Source organism: Apteryx rowi, unplaced genomic scaffold (genome assembly GCF_003343035.1).
Source record: "Apteryx rowi isolate R43461 unplaced genomic scaffold, aptRow1 scaffold_335, whole genome shotgun sequence".
Lineage (NCBI taxonomy): Eukaryota > Metazoa > Chordata > Aves > Apterygiformes > Apterygidae > Apteryx > Apteryx rowi.
In genome coordinates, this window is record NW_020449808.1 from 936,646 (window position 1) to 957,387 (window position 20,742).

Consider the following 20,742-nt stretch of genomic DNA (forward strand, 5'->3'; position numbering starts at 1 on the left):
ATTATTTCTTTATTAAGTTGCTTATTACTGTTACCATTTTTCTCCCTCTCTACCCGTTCCCATACCAATACCTCAATATCGAGGAAAGAAATCCTGCTGAAGACCGAGATCAAGCAGCAGGAATTATGCAGCACTCTGAGGAAAAGAATTATACTTTCTAGTTGCACAGGAGATTACTTGAGGTAAAGGGTTTTGCCTTTGTAGAAACTATGTGAGTGTTCTTGTGGACTTGCAAATGGAAGATAATTCTGTGAGTGTCAACCTGTGAACTGAAGTGGATCATTATATACAATGTAATACTTTGTGGCCCTGAAGCAGTTCTCTCATACCTTACCATGGAGGTCTAAAGTTACTATAGCTTGATGTTTAGGAACTTGGATATCAGCTGAACAAAAATATGTGTAAATTTCAGGAGGGATATTCAGGATCACTTTTTTTTTTTTAAATAATTTTCATACTGATGAAGGACAGTTTGTCTTTGCATTAATAACTGGGATGATACCTGTTTCTCAGCAGCATAACTCAGGAGGAGCCTCAAGGTATGTATGTTCTAGAGTCTACCATAGTTGTTTAGTTGCTGATATCACCTTTGCTACACTCTAAGCTTATAAAAGTTTTCTGGAGGAGAGAGTTCGCTCTCTCCCAGGATTCATATTCTCACCATCTTCAAAGACACTTGTCCTGCTAGTCAACACAGGGGGAAGAGATAGCGTGTCTATATTGTGTGGAGATAAAGAGGGGTTGTATGTGGTCATTGGGAAGTGATGTTCAAGTTGCCAGTAGTAAACACTTGTTGCTGGCTCCTTGGTTTCTGTGCTTTCAGCTCCACAAATAACAATCATAAGGGAATGTACAGCAGGATCCTGCGCGAGTAAAAGCTAAATGTTTTTATGGTCTCAAATAGAGCCAGCATCACCTTTTATATTTGAGTCAAAACTTCTATAGCCTTTGTCTTTGTTTTGTTCTTGGTCTGGTGGGCTTCGGTCTCTGTCAAGCTTGTCTTCACTTCTAGACTCCTGGCAGAAAAAAACCATTATCTACTATCACAGAACAAACAGCTGAATTAGGAAGATTCCTGGTCATGTCTTGAAGACTTTCCACTGTTTTTTATTGCTTATTGAAAGGTGTGAATTAATCAAGGGTTAGTACTAAGAGGTAAAAGTGAAGTCWTCTATATGTGTCTTCACAGCTGTCTTAGCTTTTAAGGTAGGATGATGCCTGAACTTTTTCTTTATCCATCATTCTTAACTTATCTCCATTGTTCAAAAGTTTATTAGGACCCAGGTTCCTGAAAGCTTTTGAAAGATTGAAAAGTTTCAATGATTAGAATATAGCTTTGCTCTTGCAGTTCATGCGGTTTATATATAAAGACAATCTATCAAATATGGTTATGCATATACTTTTGTTTATGATAACAGTTTTGGTTGATGTATGGGATTAGTAAAGACTAAAGCATGATTTATGGTTTACAAATGGCTTCAAGGCATGTACGGGGTAAATATGTCCTTTGGGGACTCCCATTTGAACAGATAGGCTTAAAAAAAAAAAAAAWTTTTTTTGAATCATCTCATTTACATAGTAAAAGCTGTTACTGTTCTTCTTTGGAAGATTAAGTGTTACAGTTTTCCCCAAAAATTCTCATTCAAGTACTTTATCCAAGAAAGTTACGGATGTCCCAGCATAAATGCTGCTATTTGCATTTAAGTGTTGTCATGATTAAATAGAAATCCTAAAGAGGCATTATTTTTTTTTCTTTCTTTCTGTCTTTCAGCAACCACAAGTGCCTGAATCCTATCACTGCTTATAAGATTAAAGGGTTTAAATTAATCATGACTACCGCAAATTGAGTTTAATATTTTCATGGGGGTTTTTTGTTTGTTTTACAGAACTCATATGTAAGGGAGAAGAAAAGAGGAAGTACAGAGGGGGGAAAAAAGAAAATTTTGTAATTGTTCAGTAGGGGATAACTCAAAAACATTCATTCATCCTTGTTATTTAAAACTATTACTGATTAACACTTACTTCATCATTAATGAACATGGAGAGAGGAAAAAATCAACCCAGCTACTGGCAGTTCAGTGATTTGGCATCATCTTGGTGAAACGATTTTGTTGAAGATTTCTTATAAATTAATTTTCGTTGGATCTTTTTCCAAACCATGTAATTACTTTTCATCTTATTGTATTTATGTAATTTCCTTTATTATGTGTTAAAATAATAACAGGTCATTGAGGAAAAGCTGTCAATTTTTAATGTGTTCTCAAACAAAATGGTTGCATCCTGATATTGAAAGCAACTGTGATGTAGCTTGTCAAAAGTACCTTTAATGTTCTGAAATGTGTTTATCACAGATACCTGAGGTGATCGATGATGCTGAACCTTTTTTTTTTTTTTTTGAAAAAAAAAAATTTTCTTGAATTTTTTTCTCTGAGAAATAGCTACATGTCTAGGTAAGTGTGATGTCTCAGTAAAAAGATGTCTGTCTGATTTAGGTAAACCAAAGCTATTTGATTATAAAAACATACATTCCTAACAGGATTTTTTTTGTTTTTGTTAGATTCAAATGCATTTTAAATATTTAGGTATTAGTCTGAACACTTGCTGCAGCTCTGCAATGGACTTCGATCATCTCTGATCCTCTGGCAAGTGTGTGGAGAAAAGAGGCTAATTGTGTGCACCTGCCAAAGACATTTATATTGTACATTATATAGCAGTTTTGTCTGTCTATTTTAAAGGGGCAAATTGCCCCCAAAGAGGAAAACTCATAGTGTTATATCTGCGCTGGCTTATGGAGCTGGCTGAGTGTAAAAAGAACACACTGAACCATCTAAAATTAGTGCAGCATCTGGAGACACCATGAACATCCTAGCCTTCTGGAAAGGCTTTTGTCTCCCTGTGGTTAATCTCTAATGGCGTCATTTTTTTTAATGGGAATTGAGCAAAAAATACAGCCTGCTATTTGGACTAGCTTCATATAACTGGAACAGAGATGCATCTCTGTCATTCCTACAAAGTTCCTTTTGGTCTAGTGAACAAATGACAAGTTTATACTGCTAATCTTGCATATATTTTAAAATCCCTTTTTTAAAGGGGAGGGAAATTTTTCAAAAATATTCTACTGCCATCATTGCAGTGAAGTTTCCTACACAATAAAATGGTTGGAAAAACTAGTATCAGACACTCTTCCTCCAGAAAGAGTAACACGTGATTACACAGTGGTTGAGGTTGGAAAGGATCTCTCTGGAGATCATGTAGTCCCCCCCCCCCCAACTCAAGCAGGGTCACCTAGAGCATGTTGCCCAGGACCATGTCCAGATGGCTTTTGAGTAGCTCCAAGGATGGAGACTCCACAACCTCTCTGGGCAACCTGTTCCAGTGCTCTGCTATTCTCACAGTAAAGGCATTTTTCCTTATGTTCAGAAAGAACTTCTGAAGCAGAGAAGAAATGAGATGAGCCCTCTTGGTGGACAGGTATTACTGAGGCTTAGTCAGGTGTAGTTTTCAAACTCTCTTTGTCTTTGTGCTCTTCGGAACAACAGCTGAACTACATCTACAAAAATATCCAAATGGATGAACCACAGTTCTGTCACTTACCTCTACTATTTCTACTCTGTAATTGGCTTGTATCTCTCCATCCATCTTTTATGAAACAGTTCTTACAGAAATAGTCTTCCCAAGCTGAATGGGGAGAAGTGTGTAGTGTCTTTTCAAGTATCACTGTTAATGGAAGCTTCTTCTAAAGTCGTGGAGGAAGAATTGTCTGATATAAGAAAAAACATGCTTCTGATGGAAAGAACAAACCTTTGGAGTGTGGTGGTGGGGGGGGGGTTGTTTTGTTTTGTTTTGTTTTTTGTTTTTGTAACTGCTACAGAATTCAGTGCAATTTTTTTGGTCATAGGAAAATTTTAATGCCCCACATCTCCCTGTCCCTCTCCATCCTCTGTAAAGGATTTTTGAGACCTCTTGTTGTTATTGCTGTATTTGGGAAAATGTTTGAGAAAATCTATACTGAGATCAATGGTCAGACACTTTGCTTTTCTATTTTGTAGGTAGTGACAGTACAATTCTGCCTTCAAGGAGAATGTACACAGTGAATCTTCCTCCTGAGGGTTATGTTGCGGTTGCTCCAGATACTGATAGTGTCTCAGTTTCTGAAAACTCAGAGAGTAGTGCTGACTCAACAGGTAAGTTATGATGACTTTTTCCCAGAGAAACTTTCTAGCAACTCATATCAAGTAAATCCAAATTGCAACAATTAAGTATTTAAACTGTTGCTGCCAGTGGATGTCACTGTTTTGCAACATAAGCAAAATGAAAGTATACATCTATGTGGGTTAATTTTCTATTTTAGAATTTGAAGACTAGGTTTGGCATTTGGTTCTAGCCATGCAGTGCTATTGATGTTATTGAAGTTACATTAAGTGTAGCTGAGGACAAAGTCTGACTGCAGCTCCTCCCACTCAGATGCCACATGTCTATTCATATCATGCCTGCTTACAGATATACTATTTTTTATGAGTATTGTTAGATAAAGCTGTTTTGGTAAGTCTTACTCACTGTGTTCTGAGGAGTTAGGCAATGACTTAAACTCACTTGTCAAATTTACGTATCTCAGTTAGACCAGAAGTTTACCTCATTGGAGGTGGTAAGGGGAGATACCAATCTATAAGTTTGGAGAGGCTTTCTGATGAGAAACTGTGACAAGAGAACTTCAGAAACAGTATTTAGTGTTGTCAAAGGATGCAAGAGAAGCAGCAGAAGATCTGTAAAATGGGCTGTAAGTTGACTCCAGTTAAAAGCATAGTTTTCTGAATGACATTACCAGAATTAAATTGATTGTCTGCTTTAGAGAGAAGTGCTAAGCTTAGACAAGTCAAATTCATTTAGATGTGTCTGGTTTTTACTGTCTTTTTTCCAATTGCTATGTTTCTGTGGATATGCAGGTTTCTCCAAAATTGTGTTTCACTGTCATTTGCTACTGCATTATTAACAGCTGCTAAGGACAGTCTACAGCAAAGAGAAAATCTAGAAGAACTTCCTGAAGGAATACACTTGATAAGCAGTATTTACTTAGCTACTATATCTATTTTGTCCTGGTGACTGCGTAAATTTAAGGAAAATCTGAGATTGAACCTACAGATAAAGAAAGGCAAGTCCGCCTTTCCTTTGAAAACAGTATCCACWGGGGTAAAATTTTAGCTTGGAAATTGGGCCTGCTTTGCAGTCTGAGCTCCATTCATAACAAAGCCTGTGGTCAGCACTGTGGTTCTAATTTTCAACCAGGCATCTCACCTTCGTGTGGGGAAAACATTGTCTTGAAGGGACCCTGATAAATATTTGAATCTGAATTCTAGGAAAACCATCAAAGTAATCTAAGGGACTAAGTACAGCATACCTGGAGGTGGCATATCAGGAATGATCTTTCTCAGTATAAAATGATTTAAAAGTATTTTTTTGACTGGGGAAGAAATTATTTTATCAGAGCAACATAAAAGTAAATATTGATACTACTGGGACTATAGGTAGGAAGGTGTTCCAATGTGCAACTTTCATGCTGTGCTTTTTCCCTTTGTGTTGGATAGGATCCACATTCAGAATCCTGAGTCTCTTCTTATATTATCCTCAAGTTTAATTACACAGCTTCCTGGGACAGTTCATTGGGTTTCTGTTCTACAGCRTGCCAGATTCAAGCTCTTTATTCAACTATTGAAGCACCCTTTCCCTTCCTCCACCATGTATGATCTCTGTTTATTCTTTGTGGTCTCCTTTCAAATATTAGAGGGACATACCCCTTCTTCTGTATTTTACAAACATGGCTAAATTAACTGTCATAATACTTGTAATTAGCCTTATAACATTCCTTTTTATAAGGGGACTTAAGTGAAATAAAACATTAAGACACAGCCCTCTCAGCATTACCAGACCTGAGTGATATCCTTATATAGGTATCAGTCCAGAACTTCTATGGCAAAGTTGCTCAGCTTCTATTTAAAATCTACAAATGAATCAAGATGTGCATATTAAATATTGGTGTATTGCATAACAGTAAAGTAAAATAGCATTTAGGATAGCATGATATTGTTTCTTTTTAGAGTGGTAAATATTTGTTCAGTTTTACAATTAATAGATTATTGAATAATGGCTTTACTTACTCATTTTTTAGATATTTTTTCTTCTAGTACTTCAAAACAAACCTGTTCAACCGTGATAGCAGTAAGTAGCGTTCTGGTTTTGCTTAGTGACAGCATTGACAGWAGGATGGTAATCTCTTATAGTTGATCCCTTTCTTATGGGAATAGGTTCAGGAAGAGTAGGTTTGGGACTTCAGCCCCCTTTTCAACTGTTGACAAATAAATCTGAATTTTGGGAGAATGTTTTATTTTTGGACTGACTTTTCAGGTTTTCATGAAATCAAGAAAAATAAACCTGAAACTGAATTTTAGACATTTTGAATATACTTTCCCTTTCCAAGGTAAACTCTACTATCAGTGGAATTTTTGCCAGATAGCAGTGTAGTTTGTTCTTTAAGACCTCCATGTAGGGAGGCTTTATACCTTTCTTCTCAATTTGTTCTAGTGTTTTACTGTCTTTTATATATCTTAGATCTTTCTTGCTGCCGTTTAAGTCCCTTGTTATTTGTCCTATCTAAGCATGAATTGTAGAAATAGAAATTTGTGCTAATCCTGCAAGTTTGAGGGAAGTAATTAATTTTACACATATTTATGGCTTTTATTGTATTTAAATTAAACATATACCTAAAACTTACTGCAGGGCTAAGGCTGTAATTTCAGGCAACACTGATATAAATAAAATAGGAATAATTTAAACTGTCACACCATGGATTATTTAGTTTGTGGGCCTAGATTTAGTTGCATAATGTAACAGTGAGAAATGCATAAAAATGTGATGCAATGCCTTTAATAAAGCAGATAAATGTATACTGGGTAATTTCTTTGGTATGTTTGTAGTGGGAGGAGGTCTTACCACCTAAGCAAAGTTGCCTTTTTGAAGATAGTGTGGTATTAATGGTTTCCTGTTTGATTCCTCAGTTCAGGAAACAAGTTTTCTCTAGAAGTATTTATCAGAAAATAATTTAAGTAAACCAAGAAACTAATCAGATATACATCCATACAGACCTTTTGTCTAGATGAGCAATTTAGATGAGCAAATATGGATCTGATTCTAAGGTCAGAATTTGTATAGCTGTCAAAAATAAACAAAAACCCTCCAACACCCGAATGGATCAATGAAAATGTGACAATGATAAATGTCAGGTGCATGCCTTCAATGTGTGTTTATGTATCTCAGGTAAGGTTAAACCTCTGAGAGGCTATGCTTTTTTGAATTACTTTGCTCAGGTGCGCATCTATTTACTGCAGATTGTGCATAACAGCTTGTTAACATGTGGTGACAAGTTCAAGGGTCTAAACCTCAAACTAGTGTGACAGTCACCAGAATCAAGCTCCTGAGTCCTCATTGAGTATAGATATCTCTGGGTGACATTCCAAGTCTTTCTCTCAAAGCTTATGATTTTTCTTTGAAAATGCATCTCTTCAAATAATAACGATTTTTTTCTTCATAAACACTCATGAAAACTTCTTTAAAAAATAAGCAAAAGTGTCTTAGCTCTTTTGTGCATCCACCAGAATAATTTACCTAGGCCCAGCTCTGTGGCTCACTTCAGGTAGAGCAGGCTAGTCTCCCATGGTAGGTTCTAGAGTTGATGTACAGAGCAAAAGCCCTACTTGAGTTTTCTGAATACTTCTTTGAAGGAATCTGTCTATTGCTTTTAGAAGAAATGAGGGAAGACCAGCCATCTGTCAAGATTTAGCTATGTGATCACCTCTTAATGTGGACAACAGGTGAGTCAAACCAGTTCAGACAGGGCGTTCAGACAAGGCATTCAGTCAGGTTTATTTCAAGAAACTGCTTTATTTGAAAAGTATGGTTGCAGCAATTAGGGCTATGTCATGGATTCTTGCATATCCCTCTTAATTCATTTCACTAGCATCCAGGAGGTATTGAAGGATTCTCTGAAGCCAGATGTCTGAATTTGGGCATGCTTATAGTTGGGCAACACAATGTCTTGTGTAGGGTTACCTAGGACATCAGAAAAGAGATTGCCACCTCTTTGACTCACAGAAGAGCATGCAACTCAGTGCACAAGATTTTTCTGAAAATGTGGATATACGTTTGCTATCTTCGGTCTCTAGAATATGAATTTAGACATGACCTGTTTCTAAGTCATTTAAAAGTCAAGTTAATTATAATTATAAATTAGTTAGCTCTTGCCAGCTATAAAATATATTGGGCTCTGTCCATTATTCCTCTTCTTTAAACTTATAGTTACCTTATGATTGATCACATCAGAATGAAGGGAATCTTGTCCAGACTAGCTTCCAAAGAAGAAAAAGATAAACACAGCATGTCTGTGTGAATGTTTCAGTATGTCTTACTCCATCTCTCTCTGCATGTTGTTTTTAGGCAATTCAAATACTTTTCCCTGTTATGTCAAATAAATACATTTATTGCGACCATGTATATGCCTTAGCTCTGTTATGCAATCACCCAGTTATGTATGCTTAAGTGACTTAAGGGCTTTGAGATTTAGTTTTGCATAGCATCTTGGTTTCTTTGCGTAATACTCTTTTCATACATTTTTCAGAAGGGCATAGGGGAGTGGAGGAATAAAGCTGGTCTTTGAGGTTTTGTTTCATCAGATAAGCAAGTGGTTGACAAATGAGAAGAAAAATCTAAGACTGTGCTGTCTTTCAAGAAAATAAGGAAAGTAGAATTTATCCAATGTACTTAGAAAAATAAATCTCAAACTTAGGTGTCCGAGTTTTTTAGAACTACCTTGACTCAACTGTTCTGTAGGAATTGAGTCACTGTGATGGTGTAGTCAGGTCACTATTTTGTGGACAGGATGGAGTAATATGGGGTTAGATAGTAAAGGAAGGAAATAATGCAGAGGATTTCTTATTTTCTTCTTCAGATGTTTTTCTGTATTAACTTTTGTACATATTAATGGATTACTAACTTTCTTTTAGCAGCAGACTTTTGACAAGGGCATTAAAAATGTGCATTGTTCAAGCTATAGATAAGTTATCAATTAAATTCTGGTAATGAAGTCAATACCTTTAATTTTGATTTCTGTTCCAATTTATTTATTTTATTACCTATTTATTGAGAAATGTTTCTTCAGGATGAATTTTTTGAGAGGTATACCATCATATTAATAAGGTTTTTCTGAATAAAAGCAGAACTGTGGAAAGTTTTAGTAATTATGTATTTATTAACTTACTATGAAGCAGTAGCTCAGTTTTGATTTCTTTTGTGTTTTAATTTCATAAGATGGAGTAAAACTATGAAATTCTTGCCACTTATTTCAAGACAGGTGAAACAATAGGAAATACTATATTTTGCGTTAAAATATTAATGTTGAAAATGTAACCTTATTCTTTCTAAAAGATAAACTGTTTGATCTCAATTCCCCAGTGACATTTCTTCTCGGATATTCCAATATAAGCCATGATAATAGAATATAACGTACGAAATAATTGTATGATGCACAAAACAGTGAACTGGAATATAATTTCTCCATGAACTGTTTTAATATTAAATGCAAATTTTTATGTAGAGTCCCAAAGTGGTATTTGTTGTTTCTTAGATGTATGGCAGAGCAAATTCCTGACCTAAAGACTATGGAAAATAAAACTAAATTAAATTTTAAAAAAGACCATGCATGTAGGAATACGTAGAAACTGAGGACACCTGGAGCAACAGATAAAGAGAATTCAAGAAGAGAAGTGTTTTTTATGGTAATTTTTGTTTAAGTTGATAACCACCTTTTTTTTGTTCTTGTCTAGTGTCAGTCACTATTCGTTCATGTTTTTAAACTGTAATCCAGTATCTATCTAATGATATCCTGTTGTTACTAGCTTAATAATAAGCTGCCCACTTTCACAGAAACTGAAATATATACACTTTTTACAGACAAAGGGAGTAAGACCTAACTGTGCTTTGTCCTTCCTAATTGAGTACATCAGAAGAGGCTAGGAAGAAAAGAGTCCAGTTATGTGCTCCATTCCCATGCTGTGAGCAAGTGAAGTTAGAGGAATGGAAGGAAGGAACCCTTTTTTTCTACCTCAGGCAGCTGGCAAATCTGAGATAATGTGGAAGGGTAGTTCTTCTCTCTGAGGTGCACACATCTTTGTTGTTAACCCAGCTGGTCTTTGGGCTTTTGAATTTTTTTTTTTCTTTCTAACTCTGTCAGAAAGAGCAGTATTGAGTAGAATAGCTACTGCTGCAGTAAGAGGTTCAAGCAGAGGGAATGAACCTAGAGATCTGTCTCTCATTTGCATAAAAGTAAATTAAGTTATTCCAACAAGATGCACCCCACGATATTATTAGCCCTGTCAGTGAGGGATAGTGACATTGGAGGAGTCCTTATCGGACCTCACACAAAATACTGCATTACTGAGTTTGGTTCTGCTGGCAAAAATGAACCTCATTGATCGGCAAAGGCATAAGAGGCAGCTTCTTATATCTGTCTTTGGTGTGTTTTGATTCACTTAAGGTTCAGGGCAGTCATTTTAGGAAGACTTAATAATATTTAAACCTGTGTTTTTATTGGGGAGATGCTAGTTTGAATTGTGTATTGACTACTTGCATTCTTGGCAGGTTTGGGGGAATGTGGTATGTTACAGAACTGATGTACTCAGCACACCAAGGGAACAATCTGTTTTAAGCAACAAAGGCCAGCAGCAAACCTTTTTCACTGGTAACTGGTAACAGCACTTGTGAAACTGAAGACTACAAATAGATTCATAATGCTTGAAACCAGAGGGATTGTTAGACTATGTAATTTAATCTTCTCTACCTCTTACAAAGGTATTGGCCCATCCTGAGTAGAGTAATTGTGTGCAGGGGGGCGGGGGGACACAAAAAAAACTCCCACACGTTTGAAAGATGTCACAGAGACTCCATCTCTGGAGTCCACTCCTGGTAGCTTGTTCCAATAGTTAATTGGCCTCACTCCATTAAAAAATGACAATTTGAAAATAGCTTTGTTCTGCCTTTCTCCATTTGAGTAAAGAGCCTTTATTAAGTTGTATTTTCTTCCCACAAAGAAGCACAATAATCAAGTCATCCATCAATTTTTTTTATTAGATAAACATGTTCTTCTTGTGTGTTGCCCTAAGATATTTACTTCAGTCCTTAAGTCCTTTTTGTAGCTATTTTCTGTATCTTTTTTCACAGCATCCTTTTTAAAATATAAACTCTATCACTGTGTGTAGTATTCTTATTTTGTTTTCAACAGGGCCATGTGCAGAAGGAAAATAGCTTCTGTGTTTCTACTCATTACTGTGTTGTTTATATGTCAAAAAATTGCATCAACCTTTTTTGCCACAGCATTGCACCAAGAACTCGTATTAAGTTATTTTATATGTTTGATCTCTTGGCCCTTTCCAGGAGTCAGTATCTTGGAAGATGGTTCCTGATAAACAGACGCATTTCGCCCTGTTTAAAATGTGTGTGGTTTCGGCTTTGTTTTTTAAGGACTAAGTTACCAAGTAGTGTTTATGTATGACTTCCCTATTCTTATTGTTGTTTTTTTTTTTATCAATAGTAATTTTGATGTTATCTCAGATCATTGCTGAAAATGCTGAGTAGCTGCAAGGTTCCTACCAGTCCCTGTAGAGCCCTCCTGTGATTACAATTTTAAGCTGACGGTTGTTTTTCAAACCATCCAAAAAACACTGTGTATGAAGTATAAATACAAAATATATTCTCAAAATCTCAAAGTGTTATGAATCCACAGGCAATAAGTGTTACAAGGAAAGAGTATCTAAATCTATTTTTATTTTCTCTATATACTAATAGCTCTCATCTTATGTTTGTCATCCTATGAAGGCATACTGTGTGATTTCAATATGTGCCAGTATCCCCATTCCAACATACCATTTTCAACAAATTTCCCAGAATTATTTACCACTGAAGAACTTAATGCAGTATCGAAGTTCTAAATGTTTTAAAATTAATCAAAAGAAGTAACAGTAGAAGAAAGTTAAAAGGAAGAGATTGTGTTAATAAAATTCCCTGCAGTTCTGATTCTTGATCAGTCCATTCATCCATGTATATCCCCAGTTATGTCTGTGATATACAGTATATATTGTACTTTTCAATTCTAAATCTCAAAGTTTTTAATAGTAGTCAACAATGAGTACTTTAAATAGGTAATGGTAAATTTAAATTGTAAAAGTAAATAGCTGAGAGGCTGCTCAGAAAAGAAACTAAACTTTAAACAAACTCAAATTCTCTTGAATCTAAGGAATTTAAGTGCACACTTAATTGCTTTTCTGAAGCTGGTRTCTTAGAGAAAGAGCTGTGAATAAAAATTGCAAGTCAGGTTGTCTGCTAGTATATTCTATCAGCTGCTCCTAGTTAAYTGTCCTGAGTCTGGTGGCAACTTTTTGTATTTTGAATGTTCAGAACTTTTAAGAAAACAAATTGAGGGAACTGTGGAGATCTGGGGGTGAAGATTCTGCATTTGCAAAAAAATAAATAAATGAATAAAATTCCTTCAATCCAGATTGCAACAAACCTGCTAAAGGACCTTATAAAATAAAAATGACATCTAATTTAGGACTTCATTAAGTGCACCCAAATAATGTAAGTAAATAGAATGCTAAAATACAGCTCTTAACTTAATGATATAGTCAGTGTTTTGCAACCCAGATTCACTGAATTGTACTTCAAATGATAGCAATAATAAGTGAATATGATTTATTRGATTATTTACTAGATTTATGTATGATTTATCCAATTTTTTTTACAGTTTGTTCAAAAAGAGAGATTTCCTATCCCCCTTTCAGCTACTTCTAAAACTGTCTTGCTATAAGGTTTGTTTCTCTCTTCCATTTTCCAAACTTATTAGCATGGATCTTTCCTCTTCTAGAAAGAATAGTATGGACTTGCAGGTTAAACTTACTTGTAAAAGAATTATTACTTTTAAAAGTGGTTTTCAGTAAATCAGCAAGGAAGAAGCAGTGGTTATATGGTAGATCTGGCTGTTATGCATTTCTAACAGGTAGGCTAATACTGTTTAATTACTATTAATATGTTTGATGTTCCAGTTTCCCTAGTTAATTTTGGATATTCTGCTTTTAATTCTCTGTCAGTTCGTATTTCACTGTTTATCCTTAAAACAATATTTTTGTGCACTGTAAAACTATAGGTGGTAGAGTCCTCCTATAATTTATCTCTGTCCTTGCAGAAATTAATATATGGCTCACAGTTTGTGAATGGCAGATGTTCCTGAGTTGTCAACAGCTTCAGTCATTCTCATGTATTTGTCATCCTCAGAAGCTGTAGCGACAATGACCCTTCTGCTAAGGCTGTTAATATAAGCCTTTCCATAATGTTGTTGATGTTTATGGATTAATCAATAACTTGGAAGGCTAGATGTCTATGAGATTAAGCAACTTTCTACTCTACAGCCAAATTCTTCTTCAGCTTAAGTGTRCTTGACATTTTGGAACTAGTTACGGAGAAAGATGCCACCAACAAGTAGAGATGTTGGATAACTAGGAAGTTATATCCAAAGAACTATGTACTTCAGATGTTTTACCACTTGAATATCCATGCTGCAGATCTTCTATTTGATAGAGGCAATCACCTTCTTAACAGATAAAATCACCATAGGTTTGTTTCTGAAATTATTTTATTTGAATTCTGAAAATAAAAATGCTGACTTAATCATATTTAAAGTACTTAATCACTTATGTCTTAGGCTTATTAAAAAAAATCTATATCCTATGGCGATAATACTTATATTGTCTTACACTGTTATCAGTTGACTTATTACTGGAGTTAAACTGTAATTTTAAGAGACTTAAATCAAGTTCCCTTATTGTTGCTTTGGAAAAATTTTAATTGACTGGTCTCTTCCTAGTTCTGTTTGAATGGGAGAAGGTTTCCTTTTTAAAGTGACACCTGATTTAAGCATCTTCCAGAATTCTCATCATATGCTTAACTTTTATCTTATTGTTTTCCAAGGATTAAATATATGCTTGTATGCAGACRCTTGGTTGTGTACCATGCTGCAGCAAAGCTAGCTGACTAGTGTAGTTGCTTTTAATGGAAACCGTTTTTGTGTGCTACCTGCAATACAGGTTATAAACATTTAATGTAGCTTGGCAGTCATTTTTAGAAACATCCCCAGACTACCAGTACCCTGCAGCAGTATTATAAGCAATTTCGATGATCTGTTGAGCAGCCAGATAGGATCTGGTAGTCATTTCTCTTAATTTCACAAAGGAGCCTGAACCTCCTGAAGGTGAGTCTGAAATTTACTGAGAAATTCACTGCTGCCCACCAAGGATTTTTAAACACAGAACTGGGCTATCAATCTAAACTGTGAGTGTGAATTACAGTTTAGGTTTACATATACCACACATACCAGTGATTTCTAACCTTCACTGTCTGTAACTATTTACATCCTTTAAATGCCAGTGTATCCACAACTGTACGAGATTGTTACAGAACTCATGCATCATGGTATGGATTCAGAGTTTTTTAATGTCACTGCAGTCTTGAGCAGCTATTCACTATGATAGTTTGCAACATTAAGGTGTTCTTAGACCCCCTGTTAAACAAAAAAAAATCTGAAAAATGTCTTTGGAGGTATAATGGCAAAGCATTCTGTCACAGGTCTTTAGTTCAAATTTGTTTGTGATGATAGGTAAAGCTGTAAACACTAGAGAGAAAATGTGTGGAGGAAAAACAAAGATTATAGTAATATGGTATGCTCATAATGAATTAGTTTAGCCATAGCTGCATGTTAATGGTTTAGTAAAGATCTTTGAGTTATATTTCTATAACTTTACAAATAGGTGTACTTACAGAAGCTGTAACTATTAGTTGACTTTGTGCATACTTTTGAGAAAAGCCTTAAATACTTGAATGACAAAAACGTACCTTGAAATGAGATCTCATCCCTGTGTGTGTCTGTAGTACAGAACACAGTGTACCCTTAATCCTGATTTATGCCTTTAAATTGTAACAAAATAAATATTACATTCAGTTGGAACTGAGAAGGCAAATCTGTACTTATGCAGAATAAGAACAGATGATAATATATTCACTGATGCTTTTTTTTTTTTTTTTAATAAGACATGTTTACGCTCTTTGGCCATTACCTTCACTTTCTGTCGTATGCTTACTTGCCCTTCATCATCTTTTCTTTGTTCAATAGTCTACCCTCCATGATATAGTCAAACTGAATCTCCTGTCATTTATGTGTCTGTAAATTTGGAAATAATTAAAGTATGTTCAGCTAGTCAGGTGGCAGTATGTGAAGCTGGAGGAGAATTACGGCCTTTATCTCTGTGACACTTCCCCCCCACCTTTTGTTTTAGCTTAAATTACAGTGATTTCAAACACTCTTGGTTTAAGCATCCCCTCCTGATAGATCAGTCTCGCAGAATGAAGAGACACTAAGGACTTCTTTTCTTTTCTGACTGCATTCCCTTAACTTCCCATATCATTTTTTAGTCTTGCCCCCCACCCACTCAGTCACTTCTCCCCTCTCAGCTGCAGCATGCTCCCCCTTCCTCCCTCCTTGCAGCTGGGTTGCAGGCTTCCTGTTGTCATAGTGACAGGAGTCAACTGATGGGAAAGGAAAAGGAGAGGAGAGCATGCAGCCAACACCAGCAGCCTTCTGAGATCCCAACTAAAAGCCAGCACTGTTACCACTGCTGCCTCACTTGAACAGACCCCCAACACTCTTTGGAAATATGACACTGCCTGAATTTTTTCTTGAATTTTATCATGAAAACATAATTGAGGCCTAAGTTTTTGTACTCAAAGAGTCATTGAGTAGCAGGGTAAAGTTAATATGGCACTAGGCTAAGGGGAAAGGCATGTCAGTAAACTTAAGGCTCTAACTCTGGGTCTCTCCTCAAGTGCTTCATCACTCTGAGTTTCAGTTCACCACCTGTAAAAGCAGGAGACTCTCAATTGTTTTGTAGATCTTGGAGAAGTTTCTGGTCACTACTTATTTGGTCATCTACATGATATTTTCATTTTGGCTGTCAATTGTATATTGGGTTGCATGTAAAATTACAACCTCCACTGCTCCACTATTGCCCAAGAACCTGTTGGTATTGAACTCAGGCAAAATATTGCTGTCCAACATGTCAAGACCCAAATATCCACTGACAGGTAATTAATACACTTGTAAATACTGAGCACGAGAGTGTAACCCTGGCTCATCCTCTCACCATTAGTGCTCATATTGCCTTTTCTCTCTAACCTTACTTGTTTCAATGCAGTATTTTTAATTCTCACACAAAAAAAGGGGAGGGAAAAAACAGTTTGAATGCAGAATTTCTATTGTTGTATATTACCTTATTATTTAAATATGCTGGACTCTGTAAAAACAGTAGAAAGCTCAGTTGTAACATGAAGGCTTTACAATCAATATGGCTGAATGGATAAGGAAAATTAAGACAGCAGGAAAATGAATGTATGTATGATAGCAAACATAGACAATAGTATAATAGCTGTATATTGTGTCTTTTTTATTTGTAGTGTTTTTATATAAGCAATATGTATAACATACAGAAAACATTTCTGATACAGTCCTTGGGGAAGTGCTGTTGTCTCATGTTAGAAGTCAGAGTCGGGCCTACCAATGATTTCATTTTATCACTGTCTCGTTACAGCAACTTTTTAACTTATGGCAATTTGTAGGCTTATGGCCACAGATTGCTATAGCCTTCAGTAGACTGGCTCCTTTCAGTCTCCACTTGGGAAGTTTTTTGATCTCATATCCTTTGCCTTTAGTTGCAGCCCTCTACAGAATTTGCAGATATCAGTCTCTTTAAGGTACTGAACAACCTTCTATACCATTGTAACCTGTGCCAAGGAAGCTTTGAAAATAGGCCTCCATCCTTCATCCTTTCCCAATACTTTTAATAAATATTTTTTGTTTGCTAGTTTCAYGCTATCTCCCTTCCGTTTTAGCCCTGTGAGTGGAAATTGGTTCATAACTGGGGTATACCCTTTTGGTAATCTGCATGCTCTCAAGGTCTTCTGTGCAAATATATAAGACTAAGGGAAAGAAAGGAAGCCCTTTACTTCCCAGTAGAATCACAGTCATTCAGTGTTACAGTATATGTATTGCACGTGCCACACATCCATCTCACCTACCCTCTCACTTCCCAGGGATCTGTGGAAAGCTGAAAAAATGGAAGTTATGTCCATATAGCAAAATGGAAGGCATAAATGCAGCACACAAATTTACTGCTGTAATCTAGCCAAAATGCACTGCAGACAATCTAAGCACATTCCAAGGATTCCCCAGTTGCCTTGAGCAGCATGTGCTGGCTGACTGAAGCTACTGCAGTTTTTCTTACTGCTACCAAAKTTGTGTATTCATTTGCTGCATATATGTATCATTAGTTGCAGTTCATTTCCAGCCTGCTTTGGCAGCATGCAAACTCACAACCAGGCATTAGGACAAATTCACAATCTCTCCTGATAATGAGCAAATCACTTCAACAGCTGAATCTCTGGTTCACAGTATTTGATGATTTGTATCCAGCTGATGATGCTCCACCTCAAAAACTCCCCTGCATGGAATCTGTGAGTGTTCTCATATTCTCAGCTGGTATAATCAGCACAGGTGTACTGAGGTGAATGAATATTCCAGTTTACAGTAGCTGAGAACCTAGCTCTGCACAATTGTATTGGGGAGCGTGGTCTTCACTGGCCTGTGAACCACTGCCAGCATCTGAACTGTCCTCCTTTTCTTGATGCAGATATTTTAAGCTATACCTTTGCAGTGTCCTTTTAGAATTGGTTATTATAATGCTTTGCTGAGGATGCGAGCTTATAAATTGAAGGCTTAATTAATGTAGTGTAAAACAGCTTGGATGCTGAATGGTGGTAGTAGGCAGAGTCTTGAACCTCTAGTCTTGGCCTAATTGACTGGTGAAATTTCACATGAATTCATCATACCTTTTCTGCCTGCTCCTGTACCTTATGGTAAGGATTGAGTTACCTTACTTCCTTAAAGTTATCTATTTCTGTGTTGATTGATCATATTTGGCAAGGACTTGCATATATGTCACCCTACAAACTGTCTCTCTGCATGTTTCTGCTGAGGCAGTAGGAGAGAAATACATTTTTTTAGTCATTCAGCCTCTTTTACAGAACCATTTTTCCTTCTTTAGGCCAATGATACCAATCTTCTACCAATCTAATATAATATACATGATCTCAAGTTTTCTTAAGGTTTTTTTTGTTTGTTTTTGGTTTTTTTTACAGGAATTATAGGAATTATTTAAAAGCTGAATTCATAAATGTTAGGAACATTGAGGAAAATTCTGCATTAAACTAATTTGACGATGATAAATCCAATTTTAAGGTATCTTGAACAGGATGAAAAATGCCATCTGACATAAAGTCCTGATTGGTGCAAACAGATTTTGCCAATTCAAATTTGTTTAGCACCATAGTCTTGGTGGGTGACCTGGTGGTGGTATGATCTTGGAACCACGGCCAAGGTCTGAGTGGAACACTGGACTGGATATCAGCATCCTTGCACAGCTTGCCACAAAAATAAATGCTTTTCACTAGCAAATGGCAATTATGCTGTCATGATGCCAGATATAAAATTACATAAAATCTTTTTATTAGTAGCTTGAGCAATAGAGTAACTAGATGCAAAAATCTTAAGTAAAATGAAATCTTGCAACATTTTAATGAGAACCTAACATCTAATTTTTTTTTTCTTAAAAGACATATCCTGAAAACATGATAAGCTTAATTCCTTTTGTGCTGCTGCCTTAGATGCAACTTAGTTACTTTCTCATCTGGATGGCTTAGGTTTTAAGTGTTTTCACAGACCATTCCATTCTGTTTGCATTTTTAATATGCACTCAACTCCATTAGTATTTCAACATTTGTTGAGTATTTACAAATGAAAACAGCCTTTTTCAGCCTGGACAAGTAAATACCTCTTTTTTTTTTTTTTTNTTTTTTTTTTTTTTTTTTTTTTTTGTCATTGTCTCTCTAAGAATGAGCAGTAAAAAAATAATAACCTTTATTATATGTGTCAGTTTATAAAATGCTTAAGTCTGCTGACGAAGAGTAAGATATGGTTTGCAAAAAATGACATTTCTTTCCCTGACCTTCACTAAAAATACAAAAAAAGACTTGCAAAGACACCTTAGTTCTCTTGTACTTTAACAAATTTGGGCCAGTTTCTCTTTAACTTGTTAGTCCTTTATTTGTTATCCATTTTCAATCTTAATTAGCTATTCCCTTGTATCTGTAGATCTTCATCTCTTCATCTATGCTGATGTTCGTACAATAAGCCTATAAGTCTTTGGATGCTGTTCTTATAAACATTTATGTTTTGGGATTAAATACAAGATAGCTGAACTGAGTATGCATCTTTACTGAGAACCTTTCCCAAGATAACATGACATTACTGAACAGTCAGATCAATGCACTTGTTACCGTGTCACAAGCTGTGTGAAGTAGTAATGATTATGTTGTGGAAGCCCAAAGATATAAGCAAGGGTATGTGTATGGGACATGGTTGGAAAATGGACACTGAGACAGTGTTATGACAGATTAGCACAGAAAAGTAGCAACCACTGCAGACTCCAGGGTTGGTGTGCRGGTGTGTGTCGCTTCATACTCTGAACATACAGTTGTTGCCATAGGCCAGGTTTGATCAAGGACCTGATTCATTCCACCTCTTCACTGAAGTGCATCAGAATTTCATACTAAACTCCTCATATAATCATCAGAGAGCAAGGCATCTAGTGATGTGATAGCAAGTGATGATAATAAGTGATTTAGTCTAGTTAGGATCTGACTTACCCTTTGGAGGAGCCTGTCTCTTTTTCTGTAACCACAGAAGCGGGAATGAATATCTTAATAAAACCCTTAGCTGAACTGAAGCATTTTTACTGAAAAGAATGCAATGCCTTCCTCTTATCCTTCCTTTTTTTCTTCTAGAGAAGAGAATGAGTTGATTTTGTTTTCAGTACCTTTTTATTTGGTTTAGTTGAACACTGTAGAGGAGACAAATGTTAAATTGTACTGGGAAAGGGAAAAGAATATATCAAAGAATAGAAGATGACCAAATACATTATGCAGTATTTCCTTTCCATCCTACTTAAGGAAATACTGCATATATATATATATGCATATGTATTGTATATATGCTTATCTGTAAGCAGGTTGTAAGATATTTCAGTGATTGCGTGGAATTTAGATGTATGTCTAATCTCAGAAATTACTTTTTGCATGGAAAAAGGTTGTTATATTTCCTCTGACATACATCTAGACATTGTAATAATATACAGCAGCTACAAATAATCAGAAATGTATGCGTTTGAAAACAAATGTCACACTTCGAGTGTTTAACTCAAAACCATATATATACACAGAGGGAGAGCTTCACCAAAAGCATTGAATCACAGAATCACACAGAATCACAGAATGGTTGAGGTTGGAAGGGACCTCTGGAGATCATCTAGTCCAACCCCCCTGCTCAAGCAGGGTCACCTAGAGCACGTTGCACAGGATCGCRTCCAGGCGCGTTTTGAATATCTCCAGAGAAGGAGACTCCACAACCTCTCTGGGCAACCTGTTCCAGTGCTCTGTCACCCTCACAGTGAAGAAGTTTTTCCTCATGTTCAGATGGAACTGCCTGTG

The 20,742-nt window shown here is 36.1% G+C and overlaps 1 protein-coding gene across 5 annotated transcripts in view; it reads left to right on the plus strand.

Moving 5' to 3' along the window:
* The window catches only part of ERICH1 (glutamate rich 1), a 110,775-nt gene that overhangs the window by 37,959 nt on the left and 52,074 nt on the right, over nucleotides 1-20,742 (plus strand). For all 5 annotated transcript variants that reach the window (XR_003254583.1, XR_003254582.1, XR_003254584.1 and 2 more), the window contains one exon: nucleotides 4,050-4,184. Coding sequence is in view for 2 of the 5 variants with exons in the window: in XM_026072064.1 (XP_025927849.1) it covers nucleotides 4,050-4,184 (135 nt within the window). In the remaining 3 variants the exon portion in view is untranslated. The remainder of the gene's footprint in view (nucleotides 1-4,049; nucleotides 4,185-20,742) is intronic.